The sequence below is a fragment of the Macaca mulatta genome, chromosome 20 (genome assembly GCF_049350105.2).
Source record: "Macaca mulatta isolate MMU2019108-1 chromosome 20, T2T-MMU8v2.0, whole genome shotgun sequence".
In the NCBI taxonomy this organism is placed as follows: domain Eukaryota; kingdom Metazoa; phylum Chordata; class Mammalia; order Primates; family Cercopithecidae; genus Macaca; species Macaca mulatta.
In genome coordinates this window covers 24,218,642-24,239,080 of record NC_133425.1, presented here as the reverse complement: position 1 = coordinate 24,239,080, position 20,439 = coordinate 24,218,642, and the positions used below count along the sequence as shown (strand labels likewise).

The window sequence follows — 20,439 nt, the reverse complement described above, 5'->3', positions numbered from 1 at the left end:
GATTCACAAAGACTAAACTATTTACTGCTACTCTGTACAGAAGCTCACTGAGGCTTGGACAAGACACTCCTGGCTTTAGGGTGCACAGTCTAATTAGGGAGAGCTCATACATCAGCACCTTTGAAGGGGAAGAGAGACTGGGAAGCAACAGTTCCTTGTGAGTGAGTGTTGATGCCTATAATACCTTTATACCTAGTAGGGCTCACTAGGTACAGGGCACTCTCCTTATTTTAACTCATTAAGTCCTGAGGCCTATGGTTGTCCTTACTTTACAGATGCGGAAACTGAGGACAGAGAGACGAGCTAAGGAACTTGCCCAACGTTGCACAGCTAGTCGGCGGCAGAGACAGGACTTGAACTAGGGCAGTTTGCCTCCAGAATCTGGGCTGTTAGCATGGTGCTATGCCATGGGGAAGAGGGTGGTTTATGTTGGAGATGAACACGGCTGTGGCTTGTCTGCTGAGCCTTGCCTGAGCTACCATCTCACATGTCATGAAAACCACAGGATAGGGGCTGGGCACGGTGGCTCATGCCTGCAATCCAAGCACTTTGGGAGGCCAAGGTGGGCGAATCGCTTGAGCACAGGCATTCAAAACCAACCTGGGAAACATAGCAAGACTCCGTCTCTACAAAATAATTTTAAAAATTGCTGGGCATGGTGGTGTGTGCCTGTAATCCCACCTACTTGGGAGGCTGAGGTAGGAGGATTGCTTGAGCCCAGGAGGTTGAGGCTGAAGTAAACTATGATTGTGCCACTGCACTCCAGTGAGTGATAGAGTGAGAACTTGTCTCAAAAACAACAATAGTAACAACAATAAAAAAAACACCAAAACCCAAAAAAACTGCAGGAGAGCCTTTTCCTGCCACCAGAGCTGTGCTGGGGGCTTCCAGTATCTGATAAGAGTTTGTGCTCATCATAGGGTCTCCTTGCTCTCAGTTACAAGCTTCATAGCACATATGAGCCCAGGGCATTGGGGCCTCCAAAACTGGCTTGTGACCTTGGGCAAGTTAATGAATCTCTCTGAGCCTCAGTTTTCCATCAGAACGTAAACAACTATCTTGAAAGATTATCGCGAGGGTTAAATTCAATGACGTATTTATTGAACACTTTGGTGTATGCCTTGTGTGTTGGGAGGCTGAGTGTATACACTGTTCAAAGGGCCCCCTTGTCTTCCGGCTTCCCATTGGTTTTGACCCATAGGGAGCCCCAGAAGATGATTGAGGGAGGGAGGAGACTGGGCTTGGGGCATTTATTCTCTGGCTGCTTCTCTGCCAGAGAATCTGCGGTGATTCTGGGTGCTGGCTGCCTTAAAGTCACATTTCCCACCTTGGTGGCCCTCGGTCTGTAGGCTTCTCAGTCTCCAGGTTACAGTGGCCATTCTTCCCCTTGGCCTCTCAGGCATAGGGGTGGTAACAGAAGCCAGCCTAATTAGTCCTGTGGATCCTTGTGGTTTTCTGTCCTCCCTTTGTGGAGTTCCTCTATTCAGTCCTCCTTCAGCTGGGTGTGGTGGTTCATGCCTGTCATCCCAGTACTTACAGAGGCTGAGGCAGGCAGATCCCTTCAGTCCAGGAGTTTGAGACCAGCCTGGGCCACCTGGCAAAACTGCATCTCTACAAAAGAAAAAAAAACCCACACAAAAACCAAAAACAAACAAACAAACAAAAACAAAAAGCTGGGCATGGTAGTGCACGCCCGTAGTCCCAGCTACTTGGGAGGCTGAGGTGAGAGTATCACTTGATCCTGGGAGGCTGAGGCTGCGGTGAGCTGAGATCACTCCACTGCACTCCAGCCTGGGTGACAGCGCGAGACCCTGCCTTAAAAAAATAAAATAAAATAAAATAAAATAAAAATCAAACAAGTCCTCCTTCAATGACCTAATTTGAACGTGTCTTCTCTTTCCTTCCCCTGATTGATGCACTCTTTGTTTACAGTAATTTCTCAAGCGGATCTGGTAGACTCTATGCATTCTGCCCAGTTTCACAAAATAGCCACTCTCCAATTCCCCTATACAACATTTACAGACAGTTGACTCTCCTATCACAACTTACATCAGAGAGGAATGACACTCATACTGGCGAGGCAGTGGGGAACAGAGGTGCTTTCATCGACAGATGGGTAGGAATATCATATAGTACAAGCTAAATGCAGAGGAGTTTGGCAACATGTTGCAACATTTTAAAATATGCATCCCTTTTGACTCAGCAGTTTCATCTTTAGGAATTTATCTCAAGGAAATAATTACGGTAGTGTGAAAATAGTAATGTACCGGGGTACAATCAAACCAGTTGTCTATCAGTAGTTGACTAATTAATTAATTCCCATTTGTTCAGTGCCTACTAAGTGTCAAGCACTGTTCTAGCCCCTAAGGATAGAGCAGCAAATAAATCTGAAAATGTCCTATTTTCATGGATCTTATATTTTAGCAGTTGAACTAATTACAACACATGTATACAATGGAATGACATGCAACTATGCAGAAAAAAATAGTAGCTCACTATGAATGATTATGAAAATATGTTCATGATATATTACTAATAGAAAAAAACAGGCCAGGTGCAGTGATTCACGTCTGGTAATCCTAGCATTCTGGGAGGCTGAGGCAGGCAGATCACCTGAGGTCAGGAGTTTGAGACTAGCGTAGCCAACATGGGGAAACCCTGTCTCTACTAAAAATACAAAAATTAGCTGGGCATGGTGGCACATGCCTGTAATCCCAGCTACCCGGGAGGCTGAGGCAGGAGAATCACTTGAATCCAGGAGGTGTAGGCTGTAGTGAGCCGAGATCGCACACTGCACTCCAGCCTGGGCAACAAAGCAACTCTGTCTCAAACAAACAAACAAACAAAAAACACCAGGTTAAAAAATAGTAAATAAAATAGGATCCTTTTTATCTATTAGATTTAGAAAAAAGATATGGAAGAATATAAAACAAATTGTTAATAATTATCAGTTGGAGAGATGGGGCTAACATGTACTTTCACTTTCTGTTTGATACAGTTCTGAGTTATTTCGGTTTTATTACAAAAAGCTTTACTGTCTAAGCACTTTGGGAGGCTGAGGCAGGAGCATTGTTTGAGCCCAGAAGTTTGAGACCAGCCTGGGAAATATAATGAGACCTAGTCTCTCCAAAAAACAAACTTTTTAAAAAAATTAGCTGAGTGGTGCACGCCTGTAGTCTCAGCTACTCGGGAGGCTAAGGAGGATTGCTTGAGCATGGAAGGCAGAGGTTGCAGTGAGCTCAAATTGTGCCTCTGCACTCCAGCCTGGGTGACGGAGCGAGATCCTGTCAAAAAAAAAAAAAAAGCCTTCCTAATAAATAATATTTCCTTTTTTTATATGTTTTTATTTTTTTTAGATGGAGTCTCACTCTGTTACCCAGGCTGGAGTGCAGTGGCATGATCTTGGCTCACCACAACCTCTGCCTCTGGATTCAAGTGATTCTCCTGCCTCAGCCTCCTGAGTAGCTGGGACTACAGGTGCGTGCCACCATGCCAGGCTAATTTTTGTATTTCAGTAGAGACAGGGTTTCACTATGTTGGCCAGGCTGATCTTGAACTCCTGACCTCGTGATCTGCCTCTTCAACCTCCCAAATTGTTGGGATTACAGGTATGAGCCACCGCGCCTGGCCTCCTCTTTTTTTTTTTTTTTTTTAGAGACAGTGTCTGACTCTGTCACCCAGGCTAGAGTACAGTGGCATGATCATGGCTCACTGTAGCCTGGACCTCCTGGACTCAAGCAATCTTCCCTCCTCAGCCTCCAGAGTAGCTAGGACTACAGGCACATACTACCATGCCCAGGTACTTTTTTTTTTTTCTACATAAAGACGGGGTCTTGCTATGTTGCCCAGGCTGGTCTCGAATTCCTGGCCTTCAAGTGATCCTCCTGCCTTCAGCCTCCCAAAGTGCTGGGGTAACAGGCAAGAACCACTGCACCTGCACCTGGTCAAATATATTCTTCATGTAAAATTTTTAAAAATTGTGGACAAAAGCTAATTCCTTCTTAAGCACCCCCAGGAAATCACTAGCTATCAGGTGATATGTTTACCTCCAGACTTATTTAAATGCACTTACATACATTTATGTGTAGCTACAGAAGACACGTAATGTTTTAAGTTGTATTTTATTTTACATGGATGATATCCTGCAGTGAATTTTGTTTTGAATCTTGTTTAAAGATCCAGTGGGCCAGGTGCAGTGGCTCACACCTGTAATCTCAGCATTTTGGGAGGCCAAAGCGGGAGGATTGCTTGAGTCCAGGAGTTTAAGACCAGCCTGAGCAACATAGTGAGACCTTGTCTCTAAAAAAATAAAACTGCTGGGTGCGGTGGCTCACGCCTGTAATCCTAGCACTTTGGTAGGCTGAGGCCGGTGGATTGCCTGAGCTCAGGAGTTCGAGACCAGCCTGGGCAACGTGGTAAAACCTCGTCTCTACTAAAATACAAAAAATTAGCCAGGTGTGGTGGCTGGCACCTGTAGTCGCAGCTACTTGGGAGGTCTGAGGCTGGAGAATTGCTAGAACTCAGGAGGTAGAGGTTGCAGTGAGCTGAGATCATGCCACTGCATTCCAGCCTGGGCGATAGAGCGAGACTCTGTCTTTGAAAAAAAAAACAGAAAAACAAAATTAGTCAGGTGTGGTGGTGTGTGCCTGTAGCCACAGCTATTTAGTAGGCTCAGGTGGGAAGATTGCTTGACCCCTGGACGTGGAGGCTGCATTGAGCCAAGTTTGTGTCATTCCAGTCTGGGCAACAGAGAGATACCCTGTCTCAAAAGAAAAAAAAAAGAAAACAAAAAAATTTTTTTTCTCTGTCTCAAAAGAAAAAAAAAAAAATTCAATGTCGTAAAGGTCTTTTCATATTGGTACTTTTAGATTGACTTAGTCTCTCTGAACCACTAGTGTGTATATTAACACAGTTAATTCAGGTCATTAGAGGGTTTAGAGTTCGCAGTTTGAAATGGAGCCTTGGGTCATGTATTAGTTATCTATATCTGCATAACAATTTTCCCCAGAACTCAGCACTTTAAAACAGCAAATATTATCTCACAGTTTCTCACAAGGTTGCAATCAAGGTGTTGGCCAGGACTGCGGTCTCATGTGATGGCTCAAGTTGAGAGAATCTTTTTTGAGGCAGGGTCTCACTCTGTCACCCAGGCTGAAGTGCAGTGGTGTAATCTTGGCTCACTGTATCCTTGACCTCCAGGCTCAAGTGATCCTCCCAGCTCAGCCTCTCAAGTAGCTGGGGCTACAGTCATGCGCCACCATGCCTGGCTGGGAGAATCTGCTTCTAAGCTCACGCACTGGTCATCAGCAGGCCTCCCTGATGCCTGTTGGCTGGAGATTTCTCTTCAGATCCTTGCCAGGTGGGCTTTTCCATGGGATAGCTCATAGCATAATAGCTGTCTTCTCTCAGAGAGGGACAAGGAAGCAAAGGCATGCATGACAGAAGCCTTTTATCATCTAATACTGGAAGCGGCATTCCATCACTTTTGCTATAGTCTTTTTTTTTTTTTTTGAGACAGGGTCTCACTCTATTGCCTAGGCTGGAGTATAGTGGCACTATCTCAACTCACTGCAACCTCTGCCTCCAGGGCTTAAGGATTCTCGTGCCTCAGCCTCCAGAGTATGTGGGATTACAGACATGCACCACCACGCCTGGCTAATCTTTTGTATTTTTAGGAGAGATGAGGTTTTGCCATGTTGCCCAGGCTGGTCTCGAACTCCTGAGTTCAGGCAATCCGCCCACCTCAGCCTCCCAAAGTGCTAGGATTACAGGCATGAGCCACTGTGCCCAGCCCCACATTCTATTTATTAGAAATGTTTCACTCATCCAGCCCACACTTACGTCACTGGGAGGGGACTGTACAAGGGTATGAATATCAGAAGGGAAGAATCCCTGGTGCCGTATTGCAGGACACCTACCAAAGCAAAGATCATCCAGCAACCACACGGGCAATGGATATGAAAGGAGGGAACAGAGAAAACACAAACAGTTCAAGGGAGGAGGTGATAAACGATTATTCATTCATCCAACAGATATGTACTGACTACCTACTTTGCGCCAGGCACTATTTTAGGTACTGAGGATAAAAGGAGGAACAAGACGGACAAAGCTCAAACCCTCATGGAGTTTACTACAGAGCAGAGACAAGACAAGGCCACTAGAGAGATCATAAGCATAAGAAACAAGACAGTTGCCATGTAATTCACGAGCTATTTCACAGGGAGACTCACATGGTCTGCAACTGATTGCAGGCAGTGAGTGAGTGGATGGGAGGAGCTTGGGATGAACTCCCATGTTTCAAGTTTGGGCAACTGGTAGATTCCGATGCCTTTCTATGAGCAAAAGAAAACTGAACAGGGGGCCGGGCGCTGTGGCTTACACCTGTAACCCCAGACTTTGGGAGGCCAAAGTGGATGGATCACTTGAGGTCAGGAGTTTGAGACCAGCCTGGCCAAACTAGCAAAACCCCGTCTCTACTAAAAATACAAAAATTAGCTTGGCGTGGTGGCGGGTGCCTGTAATCCCAGCTACTCAGGAGGCTGAGGCAGGAGAATCGCTTGAACCCGGGAGGTGGAGGTTGCAGTGAGCCGGCATTGCACCACTGCACTCCAGCCTGGGCAACAGAGCGAGACTCTGTCTCAGAAAAAAAAAGAAAAGAAAAAGAAAACTGGACAGGGAATAGGTGTAAGGAAGGATGAGACGGCCAGAGTTGGACATGTTGAATTTAAGGAGTCTGCAGGACAACCAGATGACTTTCAGGAGGTAACTGAACATCAGCCCAGAAGTGATGCCTGAATTGGCGACAGACAATAAAAAGTTAGTGGCACGCAGCGATATTTAAAGCCATACCAGTGAAAGCAGAGAGAAAAGAAGGCTAGAGGAACCTTGAGGGATAGGAACTTCTAAGGCATGGGGAAAAGAAAACAGAAAGTAAAAGGAAACAGTAAACATAAAAGGTGAAAGAACAGTCAGAGAGATAGGAGTGGGACGTCATGGACTCTGCAGAGAAGAGAATTGGAAGGAAGGAGAGTGATCAAATGCAGTCAAGGAATGAAGAAGTCTTGGCCAGGTGTGGTAGCTCATGCCTATAATCCCAGTACTTTGGGAAGCTGACTGGGATGGATTGCTTGAGCCCAGGAGTTTAAAACCAGCCTGAGCAATATGGCAAGACCTCGTCTCTACAAAAAATAAAACATTAGCCAGGCGTGGTGGCGTGTGCCTGAGTCCCAGCTACTTGGGAGGCTGAGGTGGGAAGATCACTTAAGCCTGGGAGGTTGAGGCTGCCATGTGATCATGCCATTGCACTCCAGCCTGGGTGAAAGAGTGAGAACTTGTCTTAAAAATAAAATTAGCTGGGCGTGGCGGTGCATGCCTGTAATCTCAGCTACTTGGGAGGCTGAGGCAGAAGAATTGCTTGAATGTGGGCAGTGGAGGTTGCAGTGAGCCAAGAGCATGCCACTGTACTCCAACCTGGGCAACAGAGCAGGAGACTCCATCTTAAATAAATAAATAAATAAATAAATAAATACAATAAAATACAAAATGAAAGAAATCAAGAAGTCTCCATTGGTACAAAAAGGAGGCCTTCAGTGACCTTGATGAGAACAATTTTAGAAGCAGGGAGTAGGCAGGGAAGAAGGTTGAGGAGTGATTGAGAGGTGAGAACATGGCGATAAGTGGGTGTAAATCATTTTCGATTCTTTTTATCTTATTGGCACATATATGAATTCTGAGGCATTATCAGAATTAAATGTCCATTCTTGAGGTTATTTCAATCTCTGGGAGGCTGCCAGCCCTTCCTTTTCCATTTAGCCCTAATGCATTGGTGGGGAACAGTTCCATTAGGCAAGATAAACAGGATTGCTTGGGACAAATGGGAAAAGAGTAGGAAGAAAAACCAAGGGTGGGACATCCTGGACTCTGTGGTGATGAAGTTGTGTAACCTCCGGTAGACACAGCAGCAAAGGTCTCCAGGAATGCAAAAGATAAGTGATATGAATTCCTAGACCCTATGTGGGTACTCGCATATCAAAATGAGTCCCCATTTAGATACTGAATAGTCTCCATATATATATTATATATTATATTATTATATATTGTATATAATAATATATATTTTATATATAATAATATATATGTGTGTGTGTGTGTATATATATATATATAGAGAGAGAGAGAGAGAGTCTCGCTCTGTCACCTAGGCTGGAGTGCAGTGGCGTGATCTTGGCTCACTGCAACCTCCACCTCCTGGGTTCAAGCAATTCTCCTGTCTCAGCCTCCCGAGTAGCTAGGATTACAGGTGCGCACCACCATGCCTGGCTAATTTTTTCTATTTATAGTAGAGATGAGGTTTCACCATGTTAGTCAGGCTGGTCTTGAACTTCTGACCTCAGGTGATCCACCCGCCTCGGCCTCCCAAAGTGCTGGGATTATAGATGTGAGCCACCGTGCCTGGCCTGGATACCCTCTTTTAAAGTGAAAATGCATCTGTATCCTTCGGCAGCCTGAAATCTTAGGAAATTCAGGCATGCACTACGTAAGAATCACAGCATTTCTCATGCAAAATATCTTTCTGTACTTCTCTTGCAGTTCATTCCAATGTGTTCTCTCTGTCCACAACATGGCTTGTGTGTTTCTTTGATTATTTTCCCCATGTTGGGATTATAAAATTACATAAACTTGGTGTTGGTTGGAGAATGTTTTTGATTTTTTGAGACAGGGTCTTGCTCTGTCACCCAGGCTGTAGTGTAGTGGTGTCATCATGGCTGACTGCAACCTTGAACTCCTGGACTCAAGCAATCCTCCCACCTCAGCCTCCTGAGTAGCTGGGACTACAGGCGCATGCCACCATACTTGGTTAATTAAAAAAAATTTTTTTTTGTAGAAACAGGGGCCTCAATATGTTGCCCAAGCTAGTCTTGAACTCCTGGGCTCAAGTGATCCTCCTGCCTCAGCCTCCCGAAGTGCTGGGATTATAGGTGTAAGCCACCACTGCCTGGTGGGTGGAGAATTTGTGTGGCTTGACAGAGATAGTTACTTTGGCAATCTTTCCATAATCTTTCTTGTGATCCTTTTAAGAAAAGTTTTTCTTCACATCGTTGTTCAGACTTAGACAAAGATGTGTGTGTGTGTGTGTGGTGGGGGCAGTGTTGTAAGAGAATAAATAATATTTCAAAGGATTACTTTACGGAGCCTCAGCTTCTGTTACAATACATTGAATTTGCCTGCTTTTATGTGGAACTCTGTTGCAATGGAGAGGAAAGGATGGCCCACTTTCACCTAAAATCCAGATTCTGTAACTTGCAAAGTCTCTTTCCAATTAGTTCCAGATTATTAATGCCATCCTGGCAAACTGATAATTCACTGTTTAGGGTACTCTGAATCATGTAATACTATTTTATTTTATTTTATTTATATATATAGTTGGAGACGGAATCTTGCTCTGTCGCCCAGGCTGGAGTGCAGTGGCGTGATCATAGCTCACTGTAGCTTTGAATTCTTGAGCTCAAGTGATCCTCTATTGAATTTAAACTTAATTTAACTGAGATCAGCCTGGGCAACACATCGAGACCTTGTCACTACTAAAAATAAAAAAAATAGCTGGCGTGGTGGCACAAGCCTGTAGTTCCAGCTACTCAGGAGGCTGAGGTGGAGGATCACTTGAGTTGAGGAGGTCGAGGCTGCAGTGAGCTATGATCACACCACCATAATCGAGCCTGGGTGACAGAACCAAACCCTGTCTCAAAAAAAGAAAAAATAAAAAAGATCATAGACTATAGACCATGGTTCCCAGCTTCCTTTCCTCAGCTGTAACTGTGATAGAAATGTTTTGGATGGTATCTGATGCCAAGCCCTTCTGAGAATGTTACCTGACGTGGATGCACCAAGCTGCACGAGGGTGAGGACTTTTGTCATTCACAACTGCATCACTTCGGCTAGTACCCATTATGCAGTTGTCTCACAAAAGTATTTCTTGAGGCCGGACATGGTGGCTTATGCCTGTAATCCCAGCATTTTGGGAGGTCGAAGTGGGTGGATCGCTTGAGCCCAGGAGTTTAAGACCAGCCCTGGCCTGGCAAAACTCTGTCTCAACAAAAATTACAAAAATTAGCTGGGCACAGTGGCATGTGCCTGTAGTCACACCTTCTTGGGAGGCTGAGGTGAGAAGGTTACCTAAGCCCAGGAGGTTGAGGCTGCAGTGAGCTGTGATTGCCCCACTGCACTCCAGCCTGGGTGACAGAGTGAGACCCTGTCTCAAAAACATAAATAAATAAAATAAATTTCCTGAATGAGTTGTTGGAAGATTGTTTCACTGCTTGAGCTGGTGGGATTCTCACACTCTGCCAGAATCTACTTCCTTATCTTTGCCTGGGACATGGCCCCTTGCAAAGTGGGCCCACTGGCATCCCTCGGTGAGTGAAGCCCTGTCTCTGGGAAGGCTGAGTTCCAGAACATAGCTTTGAAGCCCAGTGGACCAGATTTGAGTTCACTTTGAAATCTGATAGCTGTGTGGCCTTCAGTCTTGGGCAAGTTACTAACTTTTCTACCTATCCTCAGGACTCATAATTAAAGTTTCCACACATGCAGAAAAGATGAAAAAATTTTTAATTAAAGAAAAAATTTGTAGAGAGGCAGTCTTGCTTTGCTGCCCAGGCTGGTCTCAAACTCCTGGCCTCAAGCAATACTTCCACATCTGCCTCCTGAGCAGTTGGGACTACAGGTGTGAGCCATCACGCCTGGCTAAGTTTTTCAAAATTTTTTGTAGAGATGGGGTCTCACTATGTTGTCTATGTTGATGTAGAGATGGGGTCTCACTATGTTTTTGTAGAGATGGGGTCTCACTATGTTGTCCAGGCTGATCTTGAACTCCTGGGCTCAAGCAATCCTCCTGCCTTGGCCTCCCAAAGTGCTGGGATTACAGGTATGCGCCACCGTGCCCAGCCAGAATGGTACTATTGATGACCCAATGATGAGCTATCTAGGTTCAAAAATTGTTAATATTTTGCTGTATTTATATGTAAATACATGTATATGTATGTAAGTATATCTACAAGTAAGTTACAGGAGTCATGACACTTCTTCTCTGAATACTTCAGCCTGTATCATCTAAGAAGAACAGGTCAGGCACAGTGGCTCACGCCTGTAATCCCAGCACTTTGGGAGGCTGAGGTGGAAGGATGACTTGAGCCCAGGAGTTGGAGACCAGCTTCGGCTATATGGCAAGTCTCCTGTCTCTACAAAAAATAACAAAAATTAGCGAGGCGTGGTGGCGCACGCCTGTAGTCCCAGCTGCTCTGGAGGCTGAGATGGGAGAATCACCTGAGCCCAGGAGGCTGAGGTTGCTGTAAGCCGTGATCATGCCACTGCACTCCAGCCTGGGTGACTTAGTGAGACCCTGTCTCAAAACAAACAAACAAATAAAAAAAAAACAAAGAACATTTTCCTACACAAACACAACTCCCGAATCACTCTTAAAGAAAATTAGCAATGATTTCCTAACACAATCTCACATGCTGTCCATATTAAAATTTCACCAAATGTCCCTCAAATGTCTTTTATGACTATTTTAATTTTTCTGGTCATGATCCAATGTAGGATCAGAAATTGCATTTGGTTTTTGCCTCTTTACTCTTTTTTTCTAGAAAAGATTTCTACCCTTTTGTAAATGACACTGATTTTTATTTTTTAATTTTATTAAGACAGGGTCTCACTATGTTGCCCAGGCTGGTCTTGAACTCCTTGGCTCAAGCGATCCTCCTGCCTTGGCCTCCCAAAGCACTGGGATTACAGGCATGAGCCACCGTGCCTGGCCTGACGTTGATATTTTAAAGAGTTCATCCAGGCTAGTTGTCATGGAAACGTCTCACATTTTGGATTCGTGTGATTGTTTCCTCGGGGTGATTGTTTCCTCGATTTCCCCATCTGTGAAATGGGTGCAGTGACAGTAGCCATCACATGGGTACCACATTCTACTCCCCAGGCAGTACGAGAACTACAGGGCATAGTGCCTGCACAGTGCCTACAGCAGTGTCTGGCACATCACGGATGCTGAATAAATGAGATGTTGCCATCACCATCATTCCAACCAGCATCCTCCGCCTCATTACCACCAGCATCTTCAGCACCCCAGAGTCCAAGCCGCATCGATGCGCAAACTTTTCTCATTCTTTCCTCATTCTTTCCTCACTCTTCTGGAATATCTTATACCCCTCTTGCTCAGTTCCCTCTCTACTGGAGAACTGAAGGGATGAAACTTAAGCCGTATGAATCTCTTAGCCCCTCTAGCAACTGGAGTTTAGCCTCACCCATCTTCCTAAGGACAACCTCTCTTTTTTTTTAGAATCACAATTTTCTGACCCCAAATGGTTTAGACACAGTGAGGCATTAACGATGTCATGTCCACCCAGGGAGCAGGCGGGTGCTTCGTCATTGCTGGTGCTGGTGGTGGGTGACCTTGGCGCGGAGGCTGTCGGTGCAGCAGCTGCTGCAGTGCTGTCGGAGGGTTGCCGGGGAAAGGAGATTGGCTGGCGAGGAAGATGAGGAATGTGCTGCCAGCAGACTGGGATCACGGCCAGATGCTAATTATGATGGCCTGGGGGTGCTGGTACCCCCTGTCAGCATCATCTAAGGAAGTGTGGGGGCTGGCGGGAGTGGGGGAGGCGAGAGAAACGGGCAAGGTGAGAGGGACTGACAGGTTGGAGAGATCCACTTGTTCCCCAAGGGTCCACCCTCCCTTCAGACCCAAGCTGTCTGGGAGAAATTGTGGCTGTCACCATAGCAACAGCAGCAGCTGATGCGTGATGCACAGTGTCTGTTAGAGAAGCTCGGTCAAGCTTGTACCAGTATTTTTCCATCCGAATCTCATTTCTTCAGTGAAATGAGAGATGGGAGGCTGGGCAGGGCACAGGTGGGGCCAAGCGGGTATTTGGAGAGGGAGTACAGATAGGAGAGTTCTCAGATAGTCTACTGAATTTGGAGAGAATACAGACTGAAGAGAAGCAGATTTTTACATTACTAAGACATCATTTAAACATCCAGACTGCTTCAGAATTCCCTTAAATTATACATGAATTGCTGAAGCGGCAGCCCCGTAGCCTCCAGAAAGGTGCAACGCATTGCATCTCGGAGACCCTTGCGGGAAGGGTTGTCCCTGCGGTTCTGAAGGGCACCAACCTGGGAGTAAGACTGACCTTAGACTCCCAGCTCTGCCACTTCCCAGCAAGGTGGCTTTGGGCAAATTATTTTCCCGCATTAAGCCTCAATGTCCTCATCTGTAAAATGGAGATAATAAGAATAGCTGGCTGGGTGTGGTGGCTCACATCTGTAATCCCAGCACTTTGGGAGGCCGAAGTGGGTGGATCGCTTGAGCTCAGGAGTTCGAGACCAGCCTGGGCAACCCAGTGAAACCCCGTCCCTTCTTAAAATACAAAAATTAGCTGGGCATGGTGGCATGCACCTGTAGTCTCCGCTACTAGGGAGGCTGAGGCATGGGAATCGCTTGAGCCTGAGAAGCAGAGGTGCAGTGAGCCAAGATCATGCCATTGCACTGCAGCCTGGGTGACAGAGTGAGACTCTGTCTCAAAAAAAAAAAAAAAAAAAAAAAAAAGAGCTGCCTCATAGGGTCATAAGGAGAACAAAATGAATGGATGCATATAGTGTTAAGCCTAATACTTGGCTCATATAATGAACTCAATAAATGGTTGCTACTATTACTATAACAACTACTCATATTACTATTGGTGCTACTATTACTATTACTACTCTTACTACTGCAACAAGTACTGTTATTCCTCCTCCTGCCAGCACCATGGGGATTACACAATTCAGCTGAGGACGGGATGATGACTCACTGGCGACTCAGTCCTCTCCCACGAATGGTACTGGAGTGCTTGAATTTGCCAGCACTTTTGTAAGGAGCTGGGAGCAAAGGCTGAGAAGACATGGTCACTGCCCTCACAGACTGTGAATCTAGTGCCCAACAAAGGCATGACTCAAACAACCAGGGAATCCTAGAGGAGCTATAGGATTTTTTTTTTTTTTTTTGAGACAGTGTCTTGCTCTGTTGCCCAGGCTGGAGTGCAGTGGTGCAATCTCAGCTCACTGTAGCCTCTGTCTCCTGGACTCGTGATCCTCCCACCTCAGCCTCCCGAGTAGCTGGGACTACAGCGGCACGCTGCCACACTCAGCTAATATTTAAATGTTTTGTAGAGAGTATGTCACTCAGGCTGGTCTTGAATTCCTGGGCTCAAATGATCCACCAAACTCAGTCTCCCAAAGTGCTGGGATTACAAGCATGAGTGCCCGGCCAGGATTTTTATTAGGAGAGATTGTACAGCTGATCTATTCCAGGATTTTCCCAAACTCATCCCTCAAGTTTCCCCTCTCTATTTTGGTCCTGAGTACCACTCACATTGTTATTTATTTAAGGCTTTATTTCCCTTTAAGTTGATCCCCCTTTCATTGGTCAAATAAATGTGGTTTGAAGAAATCTGGATCGCACTGTGGAAAATGTGAAATTAGCATCACTTGCCATGAAAAAAAAAAAAACCCATAAAAATAAAAACGAGACTAATTGTGCGTCGTCGCATTTTAGCTAATATCCTTTTCCTGTTGAACTTTCAGAGACTCAGGCTCACTCTGTTGAAAAGGGAGGTTGGCAAGGCTCAGAGAGGTGTTTAAAGGCACACTAGCACAAAATGAAACTTTTTCCTTTTTAATCAGAAGTGCTGCAAAGCAACCAAAGGAAGAATGACTTTCTCACTGTGTAATTCAATGACATCAAATGTTCCATGTTCTTTCCCACCTAAGGTCATGGCTGGCCTTAATTAAGGGTGAATAATTACCTCTTCTCAGAGGGGGTGGGAGAGGCAGGGCAAGAAGTAGGCCCTACAGCAGAGCATCTCTGCTGCATCTAATTATTCTGGTGGCCAATGCCAGGTGGAAAGCATGGCCTTGGTGATAAAAATGGAGGCAAGCATGATGCCACTTTCAGACTGCTTTAGTAGTTCAGAGGCACAGAAGCCCAGTGGGGGAAGTGCAGTAGAGCCGAGGGACGGGTCCAGATCATGAAGGCTTTGTAAATTGCACTTATTCACTGAGTAAAGTGCAAGCACTGAAATATACATACATATATATATACACATATATATACAATTTTTTTTCCTTTCCTTTCCTTTTTTTTTTTTTTTTTTTTTTGAGATGGAGTTTTGCTCTTGTGGCCTAGGCTGGAGTACAATGGTGTGATCTTGGCTCATCGTAATCCCCACCTCCCGGGTTCAAGTGATTCTCCTGCCTCAGCCTCCCAAGTTGCTGGGATTATAGGCATGTGCGACCATGTCTGGCTAATTTTTGTATTTTTAGTAGAGACGGGGTTTTACCATGTTGGTCAGGCTGGTCTTGAACTCCTGACCTCAGGTGATACACCAGCCTTGGCCTCCCAAAGTACTGGGATTACAGGCGTGAGCCACCACACCCAGCCTATATATGTAATGTTTTAAGACACAGGGTCTTGCTCTGTTGCCATGACTGGAGTGCAGTGGTGCAATCCTAGCTCCCTGCAGCCTCAAACTTCTGGGCCCAAGAGATTCTCCTGCCTCAGTCTTCTGAGTACCTGGGTCTATGGGCATGTGCCATCACGCCCGGCTAACTAAAAAAATGTTCTTGGTGTGTTGCCCAGGTTGGTCTCGAACTCCTGGCCTCAAGTGATCCTCCTGCCTTAGCCTCCCAAAGTGCTGGGATTAAAGGTGTGAGCTACCATGCCCAGCCTACTGAAATATATTAAACAGTGGAATGACATGACAGCAATAATAGCTATCATTAGTAGGGCACTATGCACTCACTAGTCATTGAATCTTCATAACAACTCTGGGGTAGGTAATACCATCCCTGTTCTACAGATGAGAAAACTGAGGCTTAATGAGTTTCAGTAGTTATCCCAAATGTGGAAGACTGACGACAATTCTCCTCTGCTCCCTATCTGTGACAGTGCGGTCACTTTGCTAAGTGACTTTGCAGCTCCTCTTATTAAGAGAGAAATCCGTTGTCCTGCCCACTGGCCTTGTGATCTACTCGGACCACAATAGTGCAGCAGATGGCATGATGGGTCAGTTCCAAGTCTGGGCCTCAAGAGGCCTCGTCAGTTTCCTGGGAATTCTTTGGGAACCCTGTTGTTGCCATGTGCATGGGGCCAGGCCTGTCTTCTGCAGAATGAGAGGAGTCCATTTGTTCCAACTGAGGCCCAGGCATGGGACAGAGCCTAGCCAAGACCAGCAGAGCCACCACTCCAGCCTGCAGCTGATCACAGATACATTAGAAAGTCCAGATGAGACCAGAAAACCCACTCCCACTGACCAGTGGGCTCATAAGTGGTAAAGAGTGGTGTTCTTTTTATTTTTATTTATTTATTAGAGATGGAGTCTTGCTCTGTCACCCGGGCTGGAGTTCTGTGGTGCGATCTCAGCTCACTGTAACTTCCACCTCCTGGGTTCAAACAATTCTCCTGTTTCAGCCTCCTGAGTAGCTGGGACTACAGGCGCGTGCCACCATGCCCTGCTAATTTTTGTGTTTTTAGTAGAGATGGTATTTCGTCATATTGACGAGGCTGATCTCGAACTCCTGATCTCAAATGATCCACCCGCCTCAGCCTCCCAAAATGCTGGGATTACAGGTGTGAGCCACCGCACCCAGCCAAGAGTCGTGTTCTTTTAAGCAATTAAGTTTTGGAGTGACTTCAGTTAGTAAAAGCTAATTAGATAACCAAGATAAGCCAGTGAGAAAATGTTAGAGTTGAGATTTGTTCCAGCTGTCACCACTGCCCCTGCCATATATACATATATATACTTTTTTTTTTTTTTTCTGAGGCAGGGTCTTGCTCTGTCATCTGGGCTGGAGTGCAGTGGTGCGATCATAGCTCACTGGCAGCTCCGAGGCTCAAGTGATCTTCCCACCTACTACTGAGTAGCTGGGACCACAGGCATGTGTCACCATGTCCATCTAATTTTTAAAGTTTTGTAGAGATGGAGTCTTGCTATGCTGCTCAGGCTGGTCTCAAACTCCTGACTTTAAGCCATCCTTCCACCTCAGCTTCCCAAAGTGCTGAGATTATAGGCGTGATCCACTGCTCCTGGCCCATTTATTCTCTTGAACATCATTTCTCACAAGCACTCAGAAGGTTTCCCATTTATGTTGGTATGTACCATTTCTTCAGTACAACCACTCACAACTTTCCAATCAGTTGGAAAGGAACCGCAATCAGTTGCCCCACACCACCACCAACACCTCACAAAGTATGATCGATATACTAGCAGAACATAGATAGACGAGTTGCAGGGAAAGATTTGTCCCTGCAAGCAAATTTTCCACAAGTGACACCTTCAATAATTCTTGCAAGGCAGTAGTTCTCAACCAGAGGTGATTTTGACCAGCTAGGGGACATTGACAATGTCTGGAGACATTTTTTATTGTCATAACTGGGAAGGGAGTGCTACCAGCCTATAGTGGGTTAAAGGCCAGGGATACTGCCAAAGAAACATCCTACAATGTACCAAACAGCCTCTCAGAACAAAGAATTATCCTACCCAAAATGTCAATAGCGCCGAGGTTGAGAAACTATTTTAAGGTAATATGGAACAAGGCTATTGTTAAGACTGTGAAGAGAACACCTTTGAGCAGTGGGTCTCGACCCTGGTTACACATTAGATTTACCCAGTGAATTAGAAAGCAATGAAAACCTAATGCTCCGCCCCGATTCTCTGAGTCTTTGACTCAACTGAGATCGGGCCATTTACCAATTCTCTCCAGGCTGAATGTGGTGGCTCATGCCTGTAATCCCAGCGCTTTAGGAGACAAAGGCAGGAAGATTGCTTGAGGTCAGGAGTTTAAGACCAGCCTGGACAACATAGCAAGATCCTGTCTCTATAAGAAAAATTAAAAAAAAAAAAATTAGCCAGGTTTAAAAACATGTGCTTATAGTCCCAGCTACTCAGGAGGCTGAGGTGGGAGGATGGCTTGAGCCCAGGAGTTCAAGGCTGCAGTGAGCTATGATTGCATGCACCACTGCACTCCAGCCTGGGCAACAGAGTGAGACCTTGTCTCTAAAATAAATAAATAAATAAATAAATAAATAAATAAATAAATAAGTTAGTTTGTCCTTCCTCCTCATCAGATCAGCCTCTCCACTTCAAATCTTGCCCCTTTGATGTCAGAATCTGGCTGCAACCATCCCCGTGATCCTGCGGAGCCTCGTACCTTACCTCTCCTGGCTTCTGTCTGTCGTCACTTTTGTTCTCCACCACCCTTGCCTCAATCAAACACTTTTTCTCTGATGCAAAACTCTACCTCCTCATAGATTTCCGTAAGACCTTCATTTACAGAAAGTGTTTTGGGACTTCTTATAGTTTTTTTTTTGTTGTTTGTTTGTTTGTTTTTGTGGTGCGTGTGTGTGAGATTTGGGGATTACTGCAAGGCACCCTATACACAAGCGTCTTCTGATATCTCCCTACTTTATTTTTAAATTTTATTATTTGGAGACAGGGTTGCACTCTGTCCCCCACACTGGAGTGCAGTGGCATGATCTCAGTTCACTGCAATCTCTGTCTCCAAGGTGCAAGGATTCTCCTGCCTCAGCCTCCCGAATAGCTGGGATCACAGGTGAGCGCCACCATGCTCACCTAATTTTTGTATTTTTAGTAGAGACGGGGTTTCGCCACGTTGGCCAGGCTGGTCTCGGAACTCCTGACTTCAGGTGATCCACCCGCCTCCGCTTCCACCTCCAAAAGTGCTGGGATTATAGGTGTGAGCCACCACCCCCAGACTCCTTACCTTCATTTCCCCTTCTCTTCTGTTCACTACAGGGTTAACTCAAGAGGTTTGGGATGGTTAAACCCTGCACATCTCAGAGGAGGGACTGGCCCTTCACCTGTTCCTGTAAGATAACTGCTAACAGCTTAAACTATTCTGCCTGATAAGAAGACTTCTGTATATCTGGGGCCTTGGGCCATGCCAGATAGTTGATGCTAACAACATGATTTATGGTGGGTGCCGGGGTCATGCTGTATCAGCCTGACCTCTGGAGGGGCTGGATACTGGGTAACTCATACCCAATAAAAGCCATGGATACTATGGCTCAGGTGAGTTTCCCTGGTTGGCAATGTTTTGTGTGTGTTGTCACACATCATTGCTGGGAGAATTAAGCACTGCACACATGACTCTCTAGGAGGGTACAGGTGGAAGCTCCTGCCTGGATTCTGCCCTGAGCACCTTTTTCCTTTGCTGATTTTATTTATCTATTTATCTATTTTTGAGATGGAGTCTCGCTCTGTCGCCACAGTTGGAGTGTGGAGGCTGGATCTCGGCTCACTGCAACCTCCACCTCCCACGTTCAAGTGATTCTCCTGCTTCAGCCTCCCAAGGAGCTGGGATTACAGGCGCCAGCCACCACGCCTGGCTAATTTTTGTATTTTAGTAGAGATGGGGTTTTGCCATGTTGGCCAGGCTGGTCTCGAACTCCTGAGCTCAAGTGACAAGGCTGCTGGCCTCGACCTCCCAAAGTGCTGGGATTCCAGGCATGAGCCACCGTGCTCGGCCCCTTTGCTGATTTTTAATCCATATCCTTCCACTGTATTAAGTTGTAACTGTGAATACAACGGCTTTTTTGAGTTCCGCGAGTCTTTGCAGCAAATCGTCAAACCTGAGCGTGTCTTGGGGACTCCCCGACACATCTTCCCACTCCCTCTTCTCTCTTCTTGCTTCCTCTGGAGTAAACTAAAAAGAGGCCCCTGCTTGCCTTTTGCAAGGCAGTTCTGAACACACTGAGATCATTTGTGATCTCATATCCTCTTCTAAGCAATTCATCAAGAAATTTCTTTCAAATAAACCCAGTGCTCTTCATGGAGGTGATGCTGGTGAAAATGACTTTCTCCAGCTTATTACATACGTTTGCAGAAGCTCCTGTTTAAGAGTTTGAGCACATATATGTGTGTGCCTATATACCAGCACATGCATGCATGCTCACAGCTGTCATGCCTTCACCAGAACCAGGACGAGGAGTTACTCTATTGCCAGAATTGAAGAATCATTTCCACATATTGTGAGGCCAGAGAAAGTACGATGAAAAATACAGCTGCCAGCATGCCTATGTGTGGCCTCCCTTCACTACCTGCTCGCACTGCTAATGGCCCTGTGGATTCCACTGCATGGATCTGTAATTTTTTAAACCATTTCCCCTAATGTTGGATACTTGGGTTATTTCCAACATTTTTACTTTTCCAAATAAGGCACCCAAAATGATTCTTGCAGAGTAATCATTAGGCTCTTCTATAATTATCTAATTATCCTTTTTTTTTTTTTTTCTGAGACGGTCTTGCTCTGACACCCAGGCTGGAGTACAGTGGCACGATCATGGCTCACTGCAGCCTCGACGTCCCACGCTCAAGTGATTCC

The 20,439-nt window shown here is 45.6% G+C and overlaps 2 protein-coding genes and 1 long non-coding RNA gene across 3 annotated transcripts in view; 2 read left to right on the top strand and 1 right to left on the bottom strand.

Moving 5' to 3' along the window:
- Positions 1 to 20,439, bottom strand: part of TNRC6A (trinucleotide repeat containing adaptor 6A) — a 214,654-nt gene that overhangs the window by 146,052 nt on the left and 48,163 nt on the right. The window lies entirely within an intron of this gene.
- The window catches only part of LOC144338147 (uncharacterized), a 71,062-nt gene that overhangs the window by 42,473 nt on the left and 8,150 nt on the right, over positions 1 to 20,439 (top strand). The gene's annotated exons all lie outside the window — the stretch shown is intronic.
- On the top strand, positions 13,842 to 20,183 carry LOC100429233 (putative uncharacterized protein FLJ45256). The gene is given in 4 exon segments (XM_015125807.3): positions 13,842 to 13,909; positions 19,401 to 19,764; positions 19,766 to 19,930; positions 19,933 to 20,183. Coding segments are annotated over 4 exon segments (732 nt in total). The 3' UTR covers positions 20,068 to 20,183.